General features: G+C 45.6%; 2 protein-coding genes and 1 pseudogene across 6 annotated transcripts in view; 1 reads left to right on the top strand and 2 right to left on the bottom strand.

The window, feature by feature from the left end:
- Positions 1-2,841, top strand: part of PCSK2 (proprotein convertase subtilisin/kexin type 2) — a 250,418-nt gene extending 247,577 nt beyond the window's left edge. The window contains exon 15 of the mRNA XM_017895491.1: positions 2,144-2,841. Coding sequence (XP_017750980.1) covers positions 2,144-2,630 — 487 coding nt within the window. The 3' untranslated portion in view covers positions 2,631-2,841. The remainder of the gene's footprint in view (positions 1-2,143) is intronic.
- Positions 266-706, bottom strand: LOC108544392 (dynein light chain Tctex-type 3 pseudogene; annotated as a pseudogene).
- Positions 2,842-14,955: 12,114 nt separating the features above from the next.
- Positions 14,956-20,438, bottom strand: part of BFSP1 (beaded filament structural protein 1) — a 51,184-nt gene continuing 45,701 nt past the window's right edge. For all 5 annotated transcript variants that reach the window (XM_017895506.1, XM_017895508.1, XM_017895509.1 and 2 more), the window contains 3 exons: positions 19,984-20,204; positions 18,316-18,401; positions 14,956-16,080 (listed from right to left, as the gene is read on the bottom strand). In XM_017895506.1, the coding sequence (XP_017750995.1) occupies positions 15,125-16,080; positions 18,316-18,401; positions 19,984-20,204 (1,263 nt within the window). In that variant the 3' untranslated portion in view covers positions 14,956-15,124. The remainder of the gene's footprint in view (positions 16,081-18,315; positions 18,402-19,983; positions 20,205-20,438) is intronic.

The following is a 20,438-nucleotide window of genomic DNA, read 5'->3' as shown; positions in this document are numbered from 1 at the left end:
GTGAAAAGCTGATGTAAATGTAAGATTGTATTTTCATGTCATGCCATATTTCTGCATTTATTTTTTGCTAGCATTAAATTTTTCCTACTTAAATGATGCTGCATAAAATACGAGACAATCTGCCAATTACTATGATATTGCTTGCTTATAATATTCAGTTTTTGTTGATAGCTTTAAAGTATATTACACACTTGTCATTTAGCACACTAATAAATAACTATTTTTGAAAGGATACACTGACAAATTCTTAAGTTAATGGCTTTAGCCCAACATTTTTAGTCAGTTAAAGAACAATAGCAATGGCAAAAACATTAACAATACAGTTCATGGTCCAGTTCTCCCATCTTACAGTACAGGTTCCATCAGATGTGGTATCCCAAAAACAAGAGCTGGCTGTGAACGCCGTATGCGCTCTTCTGGACCACTGCACAGTTCACAGTATATTTATAAGCTTTTCCCAGCTTAACCAGATGTGTTAAGGATTATTCCACTATGCTTGCGGTTGGTCCACGGGTTGACGTTGTTGTAATTATAATCTTCACCACCTAAAACCCCATCTGCACACTCTGACAATATTGTGAGCTTCCTCAGCATTGAGGCCAACCTCGCAGTGGCGTTGGTGCTCCTCTGTGGTAGCACCGGCTCTCCCTAGGGGCAGAGCGACACCTGTGCCTGGTATTTTATACGTGGTCTTATTTAACCACATAAGAACCACCCCCAATGACAATGAAACTTCAAATACTTAAATAACCTGCCCAAGCTCTCATGAGCAGTAAACATAGAAGCAGAATTCTAATCCAAATGGGTTTATTCCCAAAGTCTGGAGTCTTTCTATTACACCATGTAACCCTCAAATGCAGTTTCCTTTTTTCCTTCTTTCTAGTGCAAGAATCTTTGAGCTTCTCACACTCCAAGAAGGCCATCTCCAGAAAGGAGATTGCCTGTAAGGACAGCCTAGAGAATACTTAGGCTTAACCTCGCTCCAACTCTCGCCAAAGAGACCCCCAAAGTCTCCTGATTGCTCATTGGACTGCCTTTCACTGGAATGAATTTACCCATTTTCAGCTTTTCTTAATGGTAGTAATAGCAGTCATATTAGCAATAGCTTCTATTTATCGAAGTACTTAGCACTTTGAAAGAAAAGCATTACGAGTTCCTGCCTCAGTCTGGGTTGTCCCAAAAGTCCAAGCTGAGACAAGACTTGGGTGCTCACAGCTTTTTGAGAAATGATCCCAGGTAACACAAGTGAGGAAGTGGGGATGTAAAATAAGGGAGGGGAGAAAAGCCAATGAAGAGTGCATGAATGAGTGAGTTGCCACCGTGGGCAGCTGAGCTCAGTCCCACTAGGCACACTGAGTTGTCACGCTGAGGAATAGAGAAGCTGGGGTAAAAACCTGTCAGTCATTGGGAGACAGTTACCCCTCAAAGGTTAAATCCCTGCCACCTTTGGGCCGCCTTGCACACTGGCTGCACAGGCTTCCACGGAGGTGGGAGGAAGCCCGGAAACACCGGGAGATTCTCCTGCCTGGGGTGGGAAGCAGTGGAGGTGCAACGGAGCTTCAGCTGCAGGCAAACTCAGAAGGGACTTAGGAGACTCAGGAGGGGCATCACAGCTTCTGCTACTTTCTCCTTCCACATGGAAGGTTCCAAGTGTAAGTAACTTGCTCACAGCTGGGTGTGTTGGCTCACACCTGTAATCTCAGCACTTTGGAAGGCCAAGGCAGCTGGATCACTTGAGGCCAGAAGTTCAAGACCAGTCTGTCCAACATGGTGAAACTCTGTCTCTACTAAAAATACCAAAAAATTAGCCAGGCTTGGTGGCACATGCCTGTAACCCTGGCTACTAGGGAGGCTGAGGCATGAGAATCTCTTGAACCCAGGAGCTGGAGGTTGCAGTGAGCTGAGATCACACCACTGCACTCCAGCCTGGGCAACAGAGTGAGACCCTGTCTCAAAAGAAAGAAAGAACAAAAAGATATAAATAACTTACTCAGGCTTGCACAGCCAGTGTGAGAACTAAACCCAGGTCTGTCTGATCAACCCCAAAGCCCTTGCCGTTTCTGCTACCTGAAGCTGCCCCCAAAATCCCGTGTAAGGTGCACCCACCACTGTTTATCCTATCTCTTCTTCACTCTGTCCTCAGGAAAATTCCATCCACTGGCAAGTTGGTGCTGACACTCACAACCGATGCCTGTGAGGGGAAGGAAAATTTTGTCCGCTATCTGGAGCATGTCCAGGCTGTCATCACAGTCAATGCAACCAGGAGAGGAGACCTGAACATCAACATGACTTCCCCTATGGGCACCAAGTCCATTTTGCTGAGCCGGCGTCCGAGGGATGATGACTCCAAGGTGGGCTTTGACAAGTGGCCTTTCATGACCACCCACACGTGGGGGGAAGACGCCCGAGGCACCTGGACCCTGGAGCTGGGGTTTGTCGGCAGTGCTCCGCAGAAGGGGGTGCTGAAGGAGTGGACCCTGATGCTGCATGGCACTCAGAGCGCCCCGTACATCGACCAGGTGGTGCGGGATTACCAGTCCAAGCTGGCCATGTCCAAGAAAGAGGAGCTGGAGGAAGAGCTGGACGAAGCCGTGGAGAGAAGCCTGAAAAGCATCCTTAGCAAGAACTAGGGCTGCACATCCGCCTTCCCCGCCGCCCTCCCTCCCTGGCTCCACCTCTGTCCTCGCTCCACGTTTCAGGCAGGCACCTAGCAATTCCATCACCCATACAGGGAATTCCATCTTCTTAATCCGAAGCTTCGCTCACTGTCAATGATTATTTTCATTACAATGGAAACAATCTTTTTTACTCTATGCCCCAAATATAGCGTTCCCAACAACATCCATGTCCTATGTGTGACTCCAGATTCTTTATTTCTGTCATTCAAAAGGGTGATATCCTGAAAAAAAACAAAAAAACAAAAAAGTGGGACAGCTTTCCCCTAATTTTTTTTTTATTTCTGAGAAGAGAAAAGAACCCATTTTAAAAGCCACATACAGTGACTCCAAGAACGATTGTCCGTGGTCTCAAATGAGGGGCTGTTATGTAACAAGAAAATCAAAGCTGAGGCCTGGGGGTAAGCGCCACATCTCTGAAAGCACAGGAGACACGGTGCTGTAAATCCTTTGGGGAGTGATGTTTTGAATTTAGAGATTGTCCAGGGGTGTAGATTAACGTGGTGTGATTCAAAAGATGCCATTCATAGAGAGACCTAGTTACTGCATGGGGAAAGTAAAGATCCAGGAAGCATGAGGGCTGGATATTTTACTACCAACGCCAAGATAATTCACTCTACTCAGCCAGCATGGCGAATATAAAACTTACGGAGCGTGGCTGTGCTCTCACNACAAGAAAATCAAAGCTGAGGCCTGGGGTAAGAGCCACATCTCTGAAAGCACAGGAGACACGGTGCTGTAAATCCTTTGGGGAGTGATGTTTTGAATTTAGAGATTGTCCAGGGGTGTAGATTAAGGTGGTGTGATTCAAAAGATGCCATTCATAGAGAGACCTAGTTACTGCATGGGGAAAGTAAAGATCCAGGAAGCATGAGGGCTGGATATTTTACTACCAACGCCAAGATAATTCACTCTACTCAGCCAGCATGGCGAATATAAAACTTACGGAGCGTGGCTGTGCTCTCACCAGCTGCTCCTCTGAGTTATGTTAAAATCCGCTAGAGCAGCCCAAATTTTTCTCAGTTTGTATAGAGTTCATCCCAGCCCCAATTTTCTGGGGCTCCTCACATCCAAAAGAGAAGAAAAATTAAGACAAGCCTGGCAACACACCTGGTGAAGAGTAGTTTACTAGCTTTTCAAACAAGAATGTCCCTTTTCCTAAGTCACTTTGAGGTTTCTTAATCTGATCTGAGTGAGAGGCGAGAGGAATATTTTTTTTTTTTTTTTTTTTTTTTTTTTTTACAGCTTTATACACATAGACGTGGGCTTTGATTTCCAAATAATATAATGGAAGAGCAACCTCATACTCCCCCACAGTTTGATGTCATTAATGTGTTGGGGAAAAGGCCTCTGTCCTGAAAGTCATGGGAGGTTAAAGGGGCACGTTTGAAGATGCGAGCGCTATCTTCACATAGTTCTCCAGTTGTAAGGAGCCTCTTCTGCCAAGAGAGGACCATGCAATTCATCCCAGAGGAACCTGAGGCCTGAAGGAGGCGAGAGAAGACCTCTGTTAGGAAAGCACACAGTTACCTTCTCGGCAACTAAGCAATCCCTGAGACCATTTAACACGCAACCCAAAGGTTATGGTCAATCCCAAAAGTCACCACTTTATTCCCAACTAGACATTACTAGACTAGACCTCAGGTCACTTTGTTTACCTACTCAGAGATTGGCTTCTCATCCCCAGTCCCAGTGCACACCCATTCCCAAGAAATGCTTTGTCTTCAGCCTCTCCAGGTACCATCTCCCTTCCTATGGGAGCACGGAGCTTAGCCTGGAGCCCCTCTCCTTCAAGCCAGCAACACAGAGCACTAGGTTCAATTCCCTGAAGGTGGCCACTTTAAGAGAGAAACCTGAAAACCCCATTTGCTTTCTTTTCTCCCATATTGGCATGGATTTCTGTCTTCTCTAACACCTTGTGACCTTCTCTATATCATGCTTTAAAGTGTAATAATATGATTTTTTAAAAGAAATTTATTACTTGTTGCAAAGGTCTTTTTAAACCAGTTTAGATTTCAAGAAAAAATAAATGGAAATCATTGAAAATTCATTTCACATTAATGGTCTGAAAATAAACCAAAGGACATTATGTGTGCATGTGTGTATAAGTGCACACAGAAATATATATACATATGTAGACTATATACATGTGTGTATATATGTGTATATATACATACACTTGTATAAATGTATATACACATATACCTATAATGTGTGTATGTGTATTTATTGAAGAAACAGATACCATATTCATCTCGAAAATAATATTCAGAGAATATCAAGATGATTCTGGCTGAAGAAAAAGGCCAGTGGAAATTCAGGTGAAAATATTCATCAATTCCCATTGCATCACTTCTGTAATTTTGCAGCTCTCTGTATAAACATTAAATGTCTTATATAGCAGCAAAAATATAAAATAGTTGTCCATATTTTCACAGGTGTGGTGTAATTTATAAAATTAGAAAGCAACATATCAGCTTCTTAAGAGAAATGGCAAGTTTTGATATGAGTATACAATATATAAAAATATATATAGTGCTATATATAAATATTTGGTCTCTTTCATTTTTTGCATCAGTATTAACACTAAAATATGTCTCACTAGTGATGTTTTTATGATATCCCTGATCCTAACTCAAGAGACAGTTATTTATAGTCATTTATTTTAAAAAATGAAAATAAGTGAATAATGATTAATTAGGTTAACATTGTTGCTCCCTGTGACAAAATTTTATAAGTCAATTTCAAAAGACATGTTGTAAATTAGGAGGCTCAACAATAAAACATTACCTTCCAGAAATTATGTCAGATGTGCTATATCGTACATGAAAATACGTTCATCCATTCTAGGGACAGATAATTTAAAAATTGCCAAAGAGAGATCTAAAGAGCCTGCTTTAATAAGTATGCATAAAAGATATAATTAGCATATAAATCATACACAAATTATGATGTACAGCAGTAGTTTTCAAAATCTAGTTACATCCATTAGTGGGTTGTAAAATCAACTTAGGAAGTCAGTTTTTAATAGAGTAACTTAGAATACAGTAGGAGAGAAGAAAATCATAGGATAGAATAGAATAGAATAGAATAATCATGCATAATAAGGATAAGTATTGTTTCCTGAAATATTTGTTTCAGATTTGTGTGTGCACACGTGTGTGTGTCTGAGTGTGTGTACTAGATCACAATGTAAAATACATTTTTCATTGTGGGTGATGGTCAAAAATCTTTTAGAAACACTATTCTAAAATATATTAATCAGGCTAGACTAAGTTATGCTGTAGTAACAGACAGTCTCAAAATCTCAGTGGTTTAATACAACAAAGGTTTACTTATCATCCACACAAATTCCAGTGAAGGTTCAGGTGACTCCCCAAGGCCACAGACCTCCATGCAGTGACTCAGGATCCAGGCTGCTTCACCTTATGTAATCCTAACACAAGGCTGCTATAATCACCATGCAGAAGAGAACCCAAGGAGGACATTCATCCACTCCTCGATGTTTAGCCTGAAGGAGACACATGCATCACTTCTGCCCATTGCCCACTGGCCAGTATTGGACAATAGCCCTGGCTAAATGCAAAACAACAACTAAGGGAATATTTGGTGAGCATTAGAGTTTCTACCACAGAGAGTGCTTCACATTCCCTTAAAACATGTTCTTTTTTTTTTTTTTTTTTTTTTGAGACGGAGTCTTGCTCTGTCGCCCAGGCTGGAGTGCAGTGGCGCGATCTCGGCTCACGGCAAGCTCCGCCTCCTGGGTTCACGCCATTCTCCTGCCTCAGCCTCCCCAGTAGCTGGGACTACAGGTGTCCGCCACCACACCCAGCTAATTTTTTGTATTTTTAGTAGAGACGGGGTTTCACCGTGTTAGCCAGGATGGTCTCGATCTCCTGACCTCATGATCCACCCACCTCGGCCTCCCAAAGTGCTGGGATTACAGGCGTGAGTCATCGTGCCAGGCCAAAACATGTTCTTAAGAACCGATTTAACATGGCAATCACTCTTCATGGATGGTACCATGAACATTATTACAAACTGGTTGTACCTTACCCTATGAGGCTGAAGACTGTTCTAGAAAAAGATCTTAATAATTATTCATAAAATATTAATATACTATTTATCAAAGTTCATTATAAAAACAATTTATAATTCAGTCCTCTGGTATAAAACTTAAACTCAATTATTAAAAATCTTATTAGCTGGGCATGGTGGCATGTGCCTGTATACCAGCTACTCAGGAGGCTGAGATGGGAGGATAGCTTCAGCTTGGGAGGTGGAAGCTGTAGTGAGCAGTGATCACACCACTGCACTCCAACCTAGGTGACAGAGCAAGACACTGTCCCAAAAATAAATAAATAAATAAACAGAGTCTATTACTGAAAATAGATATTGGTGGATATAAGGCCCAAGGTTTGATCTTGTGATCCTGAGACACTCCTTTTCAACACTCAGGTTTCAAGATTGATTTCCAAAAGATTAAGTTTAAAAAATGATACAAAAAATTCTGATAGAGTTACTACTCTACATCTTCATTACTATCACTTATAAGTTAATGAATGGTTTTCATGTGATCAGTGTGATCAGCACATTTGCTTGGAGTGAGTATATGAAAACCACACAGTGTAAGAACTTCAGGACACACAGTATTTTATAGTTAGAGAAAGAAGTGCTGACTTAGGGGAAATGGTGATCTCACAGCTAACGTGTTTAGATGCAAAGAGTCTAATTTGGTAGTAATTTCTAAAAAGCAAAATGCAAAGATAAAGGACAGTGGTTGTGGAAGAGAGTTAGGGGCCCTTAAAACTCTGGCAGTGTGAAATGCCAGAGACAGAATGTCTCCTAGGCTAAAGTAGGTGGTTCAGTTGTGGCCAGCAGGGTGGTTCTCTGTCTCCAAAGAATGAGTCAAGAGGGTGGGAGGATGGAGGGCACTCAGCACATGGGAGCTTAGATTAAATGAGAGTCAGGGTGACCAAAGCTGGAAGACAGTGTCTGGCAGCATTCAGGGTAGGGAAACATGAAGCCTGACAAAAGGGAGAATTCCTGTCCCTGAAGAGCTGAAGTCTATTGAAGGATACAGGCCAATGCACTGGCAGAGCCACCCCAGAGAGAGTGCATTAAAACAGCACCACTTGCCAATGGTCGCATTGCAGGCTCACCCACATCCTCTTCATGCCTTATTCAGCTTCCTAAGAATATTAACACGAGCATAAACGATACAAGCAACTAGATCTACAGAAAACAACACCCCCTCTTCGCATTGTAAATTAATCAGCTAGTACTTGAGATTTTTCATTAGTCTCTTGTGCATTTAGTTGAACCCTTTCCTTGGCTTCAAAAAACCCTGATTGAATTTGGTTTCATATTTATAAGGGACGTGGAATCAAAGCCTGAGAACCTAGGGTAAATTCTCCAAGCCAACGTCCTGGCTTCATGTTTCTCTTAGAATTGAGAGTCAGGTTTGTGAACCTGGGAATAGAATGATCTCAGGTGAGGAATGCACTCGGCCTAAAAAGATGAAGATTCTATGTTGCTAAATTTTTAATGCTCACTCATGCATGGTTTGGGGTGGGATGGGGTGGGAAGGCAACTGGAAATCTCAGCTCACAGAGTTTCAGGTGCCAGAAGAGCCAAATGAGGCTGGTAATTCCTTAGGCCTAATGTCACTGTTACTGATTTCCACCCAAGAGGCTTTGGGCCAACCTGCCCTCTCCATCCCAAGACGGGGTGTGCCACCTCACAAAACCCTCAAAGATGTCCCTCTGCATCTGAGAGGACATCCCAGGAGCTACTCAAATTGGATAGAGGGAAAAAGCTAAAATTTGTCTTCTTCTTTTCTGACACCATGTCCCAGGACCACTGATGGGCCACAGGTGACAGGCAAACTCCTGGTCACAAGGATGCAAGCATGAAGGTAAAGGGGCAGGTATGGCTGGTGAGGGCACCAGCCCAGTGGAGTCATTGACCAGGAATGTATCTTCTGATAAAATAAGTTTCAACTCAGAAACTCTGTTGGTTTGAATACAATGTAAGTCAGCGTGGCTTTTTATGTTGTTTGCTTGCTTTTATCCATGCCTGAGAAAATGGAGTCAGGTATTGACCAATCAAGATACCAATCATCAGTGTGCCAATGCCATGTGAGTTTTGGGGTGACATCATTCACCAGCAGTGTCCTAACCACAAATCTATGTTAGAAACATTTTAGGATAAACTTGAAGATTTTTTTTTGTTTATTTTTTGGGGTTTTTTTGTTTGTTTTTTGAGACAAAGTCTCGCTCTGTCGCCTAGGCTGGAGTGCAGTGGCATGATCTCGGCTCACTGCAACCTCCGCCTCCCAGGTTCAAACGACTCTCCTGCCTCAGCCTCCCCTGGGATTACAGGCATGTGCAACCATGCCTGGCTAATTTTTAAAATATTTTTAGTAGAGATGGGGTTTCACCATGTTGACCGGGCTGGTGTCGAACTCCTGACCTCAGGTAATCCGCCTGCTTCAGCCTCCCAAAGTGCTGGGACTACAGGCGTGAGCCACCATGTCCGGCCAGATCTTTCTTATAATGTAAGCTTCAAGTCAAGGAGAGAACTAAATGGAATTTCCCAACATGAAGGTGGAAGGAAGAGGCAGGTACCAGTGCCCGGTTAGAAGTGTCTTCTGAGATGTTAACTGAATTTTGCGGCAGACTCTGTTGGTGCATCCTCCGTATCAGGGAGTCTGTAAACTATAGCCAAACCCAGCACGCGGCCTGCTTTTGTAAATACAATTTTGTTAGAGACAACTGTGCTTGTTTGCTGTTGTATTGTCTGTGGCTGATTTCACGCTACCACAACAGAGCTGAGTAGTTATAGCAGAGGCTGTGCGGCCTACAATCTGACCCTTTACAGAAAAGGTTGGCCAACCTCTGCCCTCTATCTCCTTAACCCACCTAAAGGTCATCTGTAGACAGTTTCCAGGCATGCAAAGGCCATTCTATCTCTCTGCCTAACTGCAGAGATGTGCCAGACCTCGTGTGAAGCAGGCCAGAGCTGCTAGGGCATCAGTGCCCCGGGGCCACCCTCTCCTGAGGAGAAATGGGATGGAGAGCTGGTGGATGGATAGCTCAGCTTCCTCACCTCCTGCCTGGGACAATTTGAAGATATTCTACCCACTCTCTTGAAGGGTCCTCAGTGGGATGGAGCCCCAGCTGCCCACAGTGGTGGCCAGCTCATTAATGCTCCCTGCGAGGACACGTCCATTCCCCATCTCATGCCGCCTCCTTCTCCAGTCAGGAAACAGAAACCACACTAGTGGTTTTAACAGAGAGAATTTAATACAAAGCACCATATAATTAGTATAATGAATTGTTACCTAGTCAATTCAAAAAGCAAACACAAGTATCACATGGACCAAAAAGTCTAACATTTGTGGGAGCTGGGGGCTCACAAAATGAAGATGCCCTCCTGGCCCAGGCAGGATCCTAAAGCATCCGTGGTACCCCAGCCTGCCTCACCCACCTACAGTGCCCGGAGGTGGAGCACAAGCGCACATGTTAGGACCTGAAAGACGGTGAGTTAGACCTGGCAGAGTGAAGCCAGCGGAAACTCAGGTGGAGGTCTGAAGCGGTCCCGATATACAAATCGGTCATCTGACCTGGGTACAGGTGCATGAGGGCAAAAAACTAGAGAAACCACCCAGCAGCTGGTTCATGCCAAGGTTTCCCTCGGGACCACTGGCACTCTCTCACGGAAACCCATGCAGATATTTTCTTGTAAAACCAACGCTTACAGGCCTTAGGGAGAAGCCCAGCAGGTGGTATGGGGCTGGTTATGGAATACAAGTGCCTAGTGGGTCACTTCTTGTCAGCAGAACTTCAAGAAGCAGCTAGCTACCACCTAAGGGGAGAGGCTGGAATTAATACAACTTGAAAGTCTCAGAGGTGGGTGTGCTGGGAGCCAGATCAAGGAGGGGCATCAGCAGGCTAGTGCAGGTATCTCTGCAGAGACTGCGATGAGGCTGGTCCTGCAATTGCTGGGAAAGAGCAGAACTGGATTGGAACTGCCACTACCAGGGTGAAGAACCTGTCTCAGTCCGTTTGGGCTGCTGTAACAGAATGTCATAGACTGGGTACCTCATAAACAACACAAATTTATTTCTCACTGTTCTGGAGGCTGGGAGATCCAAGACCAAGGTGCCAACAAATTCAGTGTCTGGCCAAGGCCCACTTCCTCGTTCATATATGGCACCTCCTCACTCCGAACTCACATGCTAGAAGGGATGAGGGGGTCTCTGGGGTCTCTTTCATAAGGGCACTAATCTGGTTCATGAGGGCTCTGCCCTATGACCTAGTCTCCCAAAGGCCCCACTTCCTAATACCTTCACCTTGGGGTAAGGGCTTCAACATATGAATTTGCAGGGGACATAAACATTCAAACCATAGAAGGAATGCTGGGGTGGCGTGGACAAGAGTAGAAAGCAAACAAAATGGAGTGAGTGCCTTTTCCCTCCTCAAAACTTTCAGTCTCCGCCCAGCTCCCCTCTAACAGCACCTCCCAGGGAGCAGCTGGCTAAGCAGGACCTGGCTGCAGAGTCCCAGCCCCAGCACCACTGGGTAGAGAGGGGCAGATCTGAAGCAAGAGACAGGAGCTTACTACCCTTCCTGCAATACCACCCTAACAAACCGCCTGCACCCAAGACCTTTCTCAGGGTCTGCTTTGGGGGCAACCCAACTTAATCCAAACCTCCTTATCTGTTGATACCAAACCTTATTAATTAGCAGTTATCTTTGGGATCTTTGGGGTTACAAGCAAAGAAAACCAGCTCTAACTAGTGGAAACAAGTAAGCAGTATGCCAACAACATGTGGTGTAGCCCTCGGGCCTGAAGAACCAGCCAACACCATCCCAGAAAAAAAAGACAGTGATTGGAGCAAGGCTGGGGTCCCAGAAACACAGCAAGGATTGGCAGGTGACCTTGCCAGAACACCCCCGCCAGGGGACAAGTGCCAGCACTTGCAGCCTGAGCTACACTGGACTCGGATTTCTAGTTTCATTGAGGGTGAACCTGATTGGGCTGGTCTGGGTCATTGGCCCACCCTGAGGCCAGAGGAAAGCAGAATATCTTGATACATTAGGGCTGTATCCAGTGTGGGAGGAGCGGCTACTCAATACAAAATCAGGGCTGTGGCCTGAGGGACGGGGAGGTGGGAGTGGCAGGTGTTAATCTGCTGTCTTAAGTTGGGTCCTCCCAGAAGACAACCCTGAGACAAGGAGTGAAGGGCAAGTCATTTATGTGAAAGAAAGCATCTATATATTGAGGAGAAGGAAGGTGAGACAGGAAAAGGAGGAGGCCAATACCGGAGGCACTGATAAGTGCATTTCTTCATATGCATCTGAGGCTCAAACCCACTTGGGAGCTCCAAGAGACTACGCAGAATATGCCTAAAGTTACCCTAACAGCGGAGTGAGAGGGCTGGAGAGAGAGAGACCTGCTCCTCCAGGTCCTGTCCACCCTTGATTGAGGGCTGCTCCCGGGAGCATGAACTCCCCAGGACAACCAATCTGCCCAGTGTATGGACCAAGCATGTGCCTGCGGCCACATGAAACTCTAAGGCAGAGTCACATGTGCCTGCCGTGAGAAGCTTGAATGCAGTCACGAACCGGAACAGGGAGAGTTAGGGGATCTGACGAGACACCCCGGGGAGTGGATACAACAGCAGTGATGGGTCCCTGACTCAAGTGCTGGGAAGATGAGTGGGACAGGGGCTACCACGCAGCTGCTGTACGGAGTAGACAGCTCTGGGAGAGTCTTGCTCCAAACAGACCCAAAGCTGCCTCAGGGAAGAGGAGATGGCAGGCATGGATGCTGTCAGGAGGCCTGCTCTGACTCCACGTTACTAACAAGAAATTCTTCATAAAATCAAAGATTTCGTGCCTGTTTCAGAGACCCTGGAGAGAGAGAAAGCCCAGAAATGAACCCATTCTGCAGCTCTACAGGAGAAAACAGAACCAGATTGGTTGACACTCTACTTGACAGTAGAGTGTCAAGAAAATGAGCAAGTGAGTCAAATCCCTGGGACCCTTGCACCTCCAGAGCCTGAGTAGGCCCCAAAGTGTGCACTGGAGCCAGCTCCACATTTCACAGCACGGGCTCAACCTTCAGGCTGAGGTGCATCTGCCAGGAAATGGTGCTTACCTGGTCCCTGCCTCCCACCCTCACCTCCTTCCATTGTCCCCCTGCAGTCCCCTTTGCATCTCCTTGAATAGGCCAAGTTCACTCCTGCCCCAGGGCCTTTACACTTGCAGCTCTCTCTGCCTGAAATGCTCTACTCTCCGCTCTGTATGTGATGCCCTGTGTTGTCATTCAGGTCCCACGTCACCCCTTCACAGGGTCTTCCCTTACGACCCAATCCAAACTAGACCCCCAGTCATTCTAGCAGGTCACACTAGTTGAGTCCCTTCGTGGTACAGTCTCTGACTTTCTCTTCGCTACCTGCTTGCATGGCATTTCCTTCCTCCCCCACTAGAATTATCACGTCTGTGAGAGCAGGACCACGTCCCACTCTTCCTTGTTGTCTTGCAGTGACCAGGACCATGCCTGGCACAGAACAGATCCCAATCCATTTTTCTTGACTGATTGAATATAATATAAAAATGACCTTTCTTTCCAAAGCAATACCCCTGCCTTTTAAAATAATATGAACTGAACACATAGTTCAGAAAATAAAAGACCCAAGGAGGAAAAGAAAGGCTCTGCAGTGACTGTTAAAGTTAAGGACAATAGACACACAGGCCCAAAGCCCAGTACATCCTGGGCTCCAGCTAATGGTTTCCATCATTCTCCCTTAAGCTTTTAAGTTATAAATATTTCAGAACTCAGTGGAATGGGTTTCCCATTCATCTTTTAGAAAAAACAACAAAAGCCTAATTCTTTCTTGAAATCCAAACCTCAAATGAATTTGGAACAAGACTGTTTAAAGCTTTAAATAGAAAGGAAAGGTGACTCCATTTAGTATTCAATTATTTGTAACCAAGAAATAACAGAATGTAATTTGTGACTCTGTCAATTTCCTCTAATAATGTGTAGTTGTCTTACCAGATGCTTTTTGTAGGCCGATACTACAACCCATTTAAACACATTTACTCAGTTCACTTAATGTACTTTGGAGAAGCTACACAGGGAGGAGAATTTTTTTAATTGGCGTATTTTTGGACTGTGAGTAGAAAGATAGATACTGGAGGGCAACATAGAAATTTGTGTAAAGATTCTGGTTTTGAGTAATTTCTGTGTTTTAGTATGTGACACAGTACCTGTGTGCATGTGTGTGTGTGTGCACACGCAAGAACATGCACACTCACATGGCCACTGCTATATTATGTTAATTGAGAGCGCTGATAAGTCTGAAAAATCGCCCCTTAATGGCACAGCACACTGTCAGTCACATAGTACATGTTCAATAAATGCTTGCTGGACTAATTAACTCATTTCTAAACAAGGAACTTACACAGTGACACTTGACTTTTCTTCTTGAAACCTGACCTGGGATTGCAATCTCTGAGTAAGAAAATTTTAAGTATCTCATACCAAGTACATTTGGTACACATATGGTGGCAGATGACATTGGTACCCTGCCTATGACCCCTTGACCCTTAGTACTTCCATGTATTTCCAGGCCTGACTTCCTAATGCCAGCATCTAGACATCTTTGCCCGACAGCTTTCTTGGCCCCCAGAGAGCACACCTCCCACTGACTGCCAGGAGCTGGTGTATTAATACCCCAGCTCCCTCACCCCTCAGGGAGGCTGACTCTGAGGCACGTGATCTACGCTGTCTCCAGAGCTCCTCAGTGGCCCCTGGTGTAAGCTGATTTGGTAACGTGCACCTTATTGGTTCCCTTCTCTTCCCTGCCTTCTCCACTGTCCTATTTGTGCATCCTAAATTCATATTCCAATGAAACTTCACATTCTCTGCTTTGGGATCAGCTTCTGGGGGAATCCATGCTAACAGAGATACCTTTAATAATTTCATCTCTAGGAAAACACCCATCCACATAAGCATGCATTTGTGCTTGAAATGAAATGAAGATGAGTCGATGTCATCAACCAGCATGTTTCTGTGTGAAATCCAGAAAATCCAGCATCCAGACTCAGATGCTATCTGAGTCTCTAATGAGATTTATGAACCAGGATGAAGAGCATGTCTCTTTCCTAAATGAGGATGGTGTGGTGGCCATTTAACAGAGCATCCTTGTCTTCAGGAAGCTGACCCACCTACATTCCCAAGGTCCCTATTAATTAGACAAAGGATGTGCAAGCAAAGAAAACATTTTAATGAAGGCTTCATTGGCAATGCCAGATGGGTCAACTATGGTCTAATCCAAACAGGAACCCTCACCCTTTTATCATTTGCTCTAAAATATCAAAGCATTACCCCTACAGTGGCCCCAAAGACATTTTCTCCCATTAAGCCTGGGCATTTTAAGAGCTCTTCTCTCCTGATTTCTTCTTGTCTGACTTTGTCTTTCCAATCATGGTCTCCACGATCACAGCAGTTTCTTCATATGTCTGAATGCTCTCTGTGGAAATCTTCTCGATAGATTCCACCACTTCTACTGTCTTGTAGGCCAAAGCCCTGGGAGGGCCTTTTTCTGGCAGGCTTCTGCCCCTAGTCCCAAGCCCCTCGGCTCCATCCTGATCAGCCACAGGCTTTGGAGGCTGGGGTATAGACGGTTCCTCTGTACCGAGTGTGACCACGGGACAGGGTCTCCCAGACCCCTCGTCCTGCTCCTCATCCTCACGTTTCTCCTCAGGGACTTCCAGCTCTTTGCCATCTGGCTCAATCTCCTTGTCTGTAGGCTGCTGGTCAACTGGCTGTCCATCTTCTTTCTCCTGCAGACCCACCTGCCCATTCTCTAAAGGGGGCTTAGGTGACTCAGGAGAGGGCTCCAACTGGCCATCATAAAGCACAGAGTCTTCCGCAATGGAAACAGCCACCCCACCTTTGGCTGTGACGGAGGAGACACAGAACCTAGGGTCCACGTAATTGGCATCCCCTGTGACCAGCACGTGCCGCTCTTTGGTGTAGAGCTCAGTGGGGGTCTCAGGCTCTTTGGGGCTTCTCACTTTCTCCTTGACCATCCTGTATACTTTCCCAAAGCTTTTGCTTATCTGCCCTCCATCTGGCACATCCTCTGGAGCCCCTTCTTGTGTCAGGGGACTTACTTCTTTACTTTCTGATTCAAACTTAGATTCACTTTCCTCTTTAAGTACCACCTGTACCAGCTTTGTGTCTTCCAAACCTTTTAATGGTGCATCTTCCAGAGCTCCGTTGGTTTTGTCTTTTGCTATAATCTCCTTTCTCCTTGGAACATTCTTGGGGAGGCCTTTTTGTCTTGGTTTTGCTGCTGTTATATCCTGCAGAGCCCTGGTAAGATCTGGAGAAACACACAGGCAGAAATTCAAGTATAATTATTATTGAGAGGGAAAGAAAACATGCCGGTTGGAAAACAGGCTAACTCTCTCGGCAACAAATGCTTTTTTGTACTAGGGTGGGGCTTCCTTCATCGGGAGCAGAAGCAATGGAAGAAAGGCCTTGGCTTTGCTGCTCCATGGCCCAGGCTGAGGTACAGCTGGGCGACTCTGGACAAGTCACTGGATGCCTTTGGGCTTTCAGAGGGAAGGTGCTCCCTGTTCTGACACCCACAGTTCACCACCACATCAGGCAGAACCTACCAAGGCACTCAAGGCCATTGTCCTGACACTCAATGGGAGCCCTAGCCCCTGTTCCCACTGCAGCCCCACTGAGCTCGCAGCAGACACTTGGATCCATGGAAGCCCATTCCTCAAAGTTATTCTCTCCTCTGACTTCCTCAAAAGAGAGACGACAGGCCAGGCGCGGTGGCTCAAGCCTGTAATCCCAGCACTTTGGGAGGCCGAGGCGGGTGGATCACGAGGTCAGGAGATCAAGACCGTCCTGGCTAACATGGTGAAACCCCGTCTCTACTAAAAATACAAAAAAAAAAAAACTAGCCGGGCAAGGTGGCGGGCGCCTGTAGTCCCAGCTACTTGGAGGCTGAGCCTGGAGAATGGCGTGAACCCGGGAGGCGGAGCTTGCAGTGAGCCGAGATTGCGCCACTGCACTCCAACCTGGGCGACACAGCGAGACTCCGTCTCAAAAAAAAAAACAAAAAAAAAAACAAAAGAGAGACGACAGAGCTACCTGGGGGCTTCTGACATGCTCAGATGGTCTTGGGTCTGGGAATGGAACCCGTCCACGGTGGATCTACCTCATTCCATATTTAGCTCAAGCTAGATAAATGCCACCCAGCTGCGATCAGCCTCCCCTTCCTCCCAGGCCAAGAGAGGAAGCGATGCTATGAAATTCAGAAATGACAGGGATCCCTTGCCCCAAGTCCACCCTCCTGCTTCCAGACTAGCTGAAAGGAAAAACTAAAAGTTGGAGAAGACACACAAAACTCTCACCTGGTATAATTTATGAGGCTTCCCGGCTCCACCCACACAGTGAATTTTGAACTTTTTTAGCCCAAAAGTCATCCCCTGCATCCCTTCCCACTGGTAACCACAGGGCAAGACAGACCAAGCACCGACATCAAGCACGGCTGATTCACAACAGAGAGCAAGCCAGGTGAGCTGGCAACAGCAGATGTGGGTCACAAAGCCACAGGTGCAGGGGATGCAGAGAGGGACAGGGCACAGGAAAACTGCTGGGAGCTGGTATGCAAGGAGGAGGTGCTTACAGGACTGCATAGAATCTCAGGGCCCGGTGCCAAAAAAACTCACAAGACCCCTTAATCCAAATTATTAAGAATTTCAGAACAGCACTAGCAGAGCATTCAGCCAAGCTGGGACCCTTCTGAGAGCAACTCCCAGGCAGGGCTGTGCACCTGCAGACCTGGCCCTGGGCATCCGGCTGCAAGGCCACTCCCTTTCCAACCACGTTGACTCTGGAATGCCACTTCCATAAAGCCCTCTGAGCTGTCTGGAAATAAGGATTTCAAGGCCCTATATGTATGAGCATCCATATTATCACCTTCTCTTTTCTTCCCAAATGCTGGGCTTATTCAGAACTGGGAGATTTCAATGTGAGGTGAGGTCTCACAGACCAAATGTTGAAGGCAGATGCCACATTTACCAGCCAAGCTGTTTCTGCCTGGTTTGAGGGAGGGGAGAATGAGCAATGACTGAGCAGCTACTCTGCACTGGACACCATGTTACATGCGTTGGCACAAACCCGTTGATTCAATGTGGGGAGGCGGTGGGATATGATCCGGTGTTCACTTACTGCCGAGGGGAGGGAGCAAGAAGTGAATATTGAGTTGTACTTTTCGCCCAATTAAATGCTTTGTGTTGCAAAAATTATTGCTGTCAAACCATAAAACAAATATGAAAATACAAAATAAATGCCTCACGTTAGGGATGGCATGCCCAAGGTAGCCTAGCCCCTCAGTGGATTTTTCTCCTTATGAACTTCTCAGCTCAATCACTTAGCAAGCCATAGAGGGCAGAGGGTGGGAAGGAGTCCTCCCTCACATAAAAGCATTTAATTTCCAGATGGATCTGAAGCAAGCATGAATGTTAAAGTCAGGAGGAGAGCTGCTTGATTTTTTTCAAGACAGAAAAAACAGAGGCCCAGGGTTGGGGAGCGTTACCTTTCCCCCCGGATCCAGTGCTGAGAGAGACTCCGTGGCTCTGGGTGAACAGGGGAATGGGAGTTTCAATGAAGGCAGAGCTCAGCCTGTCAGAAAGAACCAGAAAAAACAAGCCAAACAGATGGTCAGGGGCAAGAGCGACTCTCGCTAATGTTGAGCAAAAATGAAAAAAGAAAGCTTTCTCTAGACCAAATTGCTCACAAATTAGATATCGTTTTAAACAGACAGCCATATACACATTTACACACTGGATGAGGACATAAAGGAAATAATCATTTCTTTGAGCTCAAGAGTCATAGACTGTGAAACATACCTATAAAAAATTATAAAGTAGGGATTGCTTATAACCTAAAAACGCCACTTCTCCATGAGACAGTGCCTTTTGATGTTTTGCCTTTTTTTTTTTTTGCCTTTTGATTTGCCTTTTTGATTTTTTTAATTAAGAGTGGCCAACTCAGGCTGAAGTATTTAGGGCAAACAGGGTATGATATCTCCAACTTAAGATATATGTATACATACATACACACACACACACACACACACACATCATATATAAATAGAGAAAAATGATAAAAGCAATTGAAATAAAATATAAACAACTGGTGAATCTGGAGTATTCAGGAGTTCCTTGTTCTATTCTCGCAACATTTCTATCAGTTTAAAATTAGACCAAAATCAGAACTTATAGATAAATAAAAGAGGTACCCAGTCAGCTTTCTGTGAAGCCCTGTCCCAAAACAAAAATGTTTACAAAGTCATTGAAATGCCAATTCCAGACTTATTCTTGCAGATGTGTGCATAAAGTGTTCACTGTGACATAAATATAATGTGGAATCATGCCAGATACACTGAGCAGCACTGGAGAAAGAAAAATAAAATCCTGCTTCTCCTGCCAGGCATTCGTCTACGCACAGCCAAGACAGAGCACCCAGGGCGAAGGGAGGAGCTGCTCCTGGTGGGGACCTCAGTTGTGGAGGGCTTCTCTTTTCATTCAGTCGAAACCCAGGAATTTAGCAAGACTGGAGTGAAGAATCACAAATTAATTCCCAGCCTGTTCTCCGGGAAAATCACTGTAGCTATGAAAATGGACATAGCTGGAGAGAAAGAGAGAATTTCCCAGCTGTCTTAAAGTGAGTAGGGATCAGGTCACAGCTCCATTATGGAGGAGACCAGACAGCCACATAGTGACAGCCACAGACTCACCCAGTAAGGCGCTAAGAATCATGAGGATGGCAGCAGGAGCACCACCAACACCTCTGAGTGCCCTCGAGTGCCAGGCTCTGTGCCAGGTAGCTCACCTGCAGCACCTCATTAAATACTCCTGGGCATCCCACCTGCTGGGACACTTATGTCTCCAGAGGCCTATGAGCAAAACGCTGGCTTCTCAGTGAGGCCTTTTCTGACCACCCTACTTAAAATTGCAAGCATTCTCCCATCACCCCTATCGCCACCGCCCTCCTCCCTGCTAGAACTTCCTCCTCAGCACTGGTGGTACCTTCATCCTCCGTCTCCCCTATTAGTTTTCCAGCACCCATGGGGTCAGGAATTGTTGTGTTTCCTTCCCTGCCACATGCCCACTTTCCTAGAACTGTGCCTGGCACACAATAGACACTCAACAAAGAGTTGTGGAAGGAATAAGTGGCCCGGATGGGGAGGGCAGACTCTCACCTGTTGCCTTCAATCTCGATGATACGATGATACCGGTCCAGCTCATTCTTCAGGGTTTGCTGGGCGACCGCCAGCTGCCGGCAGTCGTAAGAAGACTTCTCCAGGACCCGCTCTGTCTCCTCAATCTCCTTGCGCAATGTCTCAATCTGCTCATTATAAAGCTGAATCTCATCGTCGTAACACTCATGGGCACTTTTAATAGCTTGTTCCAGAGTTGTTGTCTGCAGGCAAGGACACACTGTAAGAAAATCTATCCATCCCCCTCCTCCCCTAAGAGACAGACCTCACCAGGAAAAGGAACCAGACTCAGTGAATGTTTTACTTTGTTTGTGTGTTTCTCTGCCCATTAGAGATTAGCAATGAATCACTTTGGAATCCTTAAGCTAAAAAGCAACGTGAAAACTGAGCTCCTGTGTCCTTACACATTTTTTTTTTTTTTTTTTTTTTTTTTTTTT

This window comes from Rhinopithecus bieti, unplaced genomic scaffold (assembly GCF_001698545.2).
Source record: "Rhinopithecus bieti isolate Rb0 unplaced genomic scaffold, ASM169854v2 scaffold_25396, whole genome shotgun sequence".
Classification (NCBI taxonomy): Eukaryota; Metazoa; Chordata; class Mammalia; order Primates; family Cercopithecidae; genus Rhinopithecus; species Rhinopithecus bieti.
Note: the sequence above shows the minus strand (reverse complement) of the source record. Positions and strands in the feature narration are given on the sequence as shown.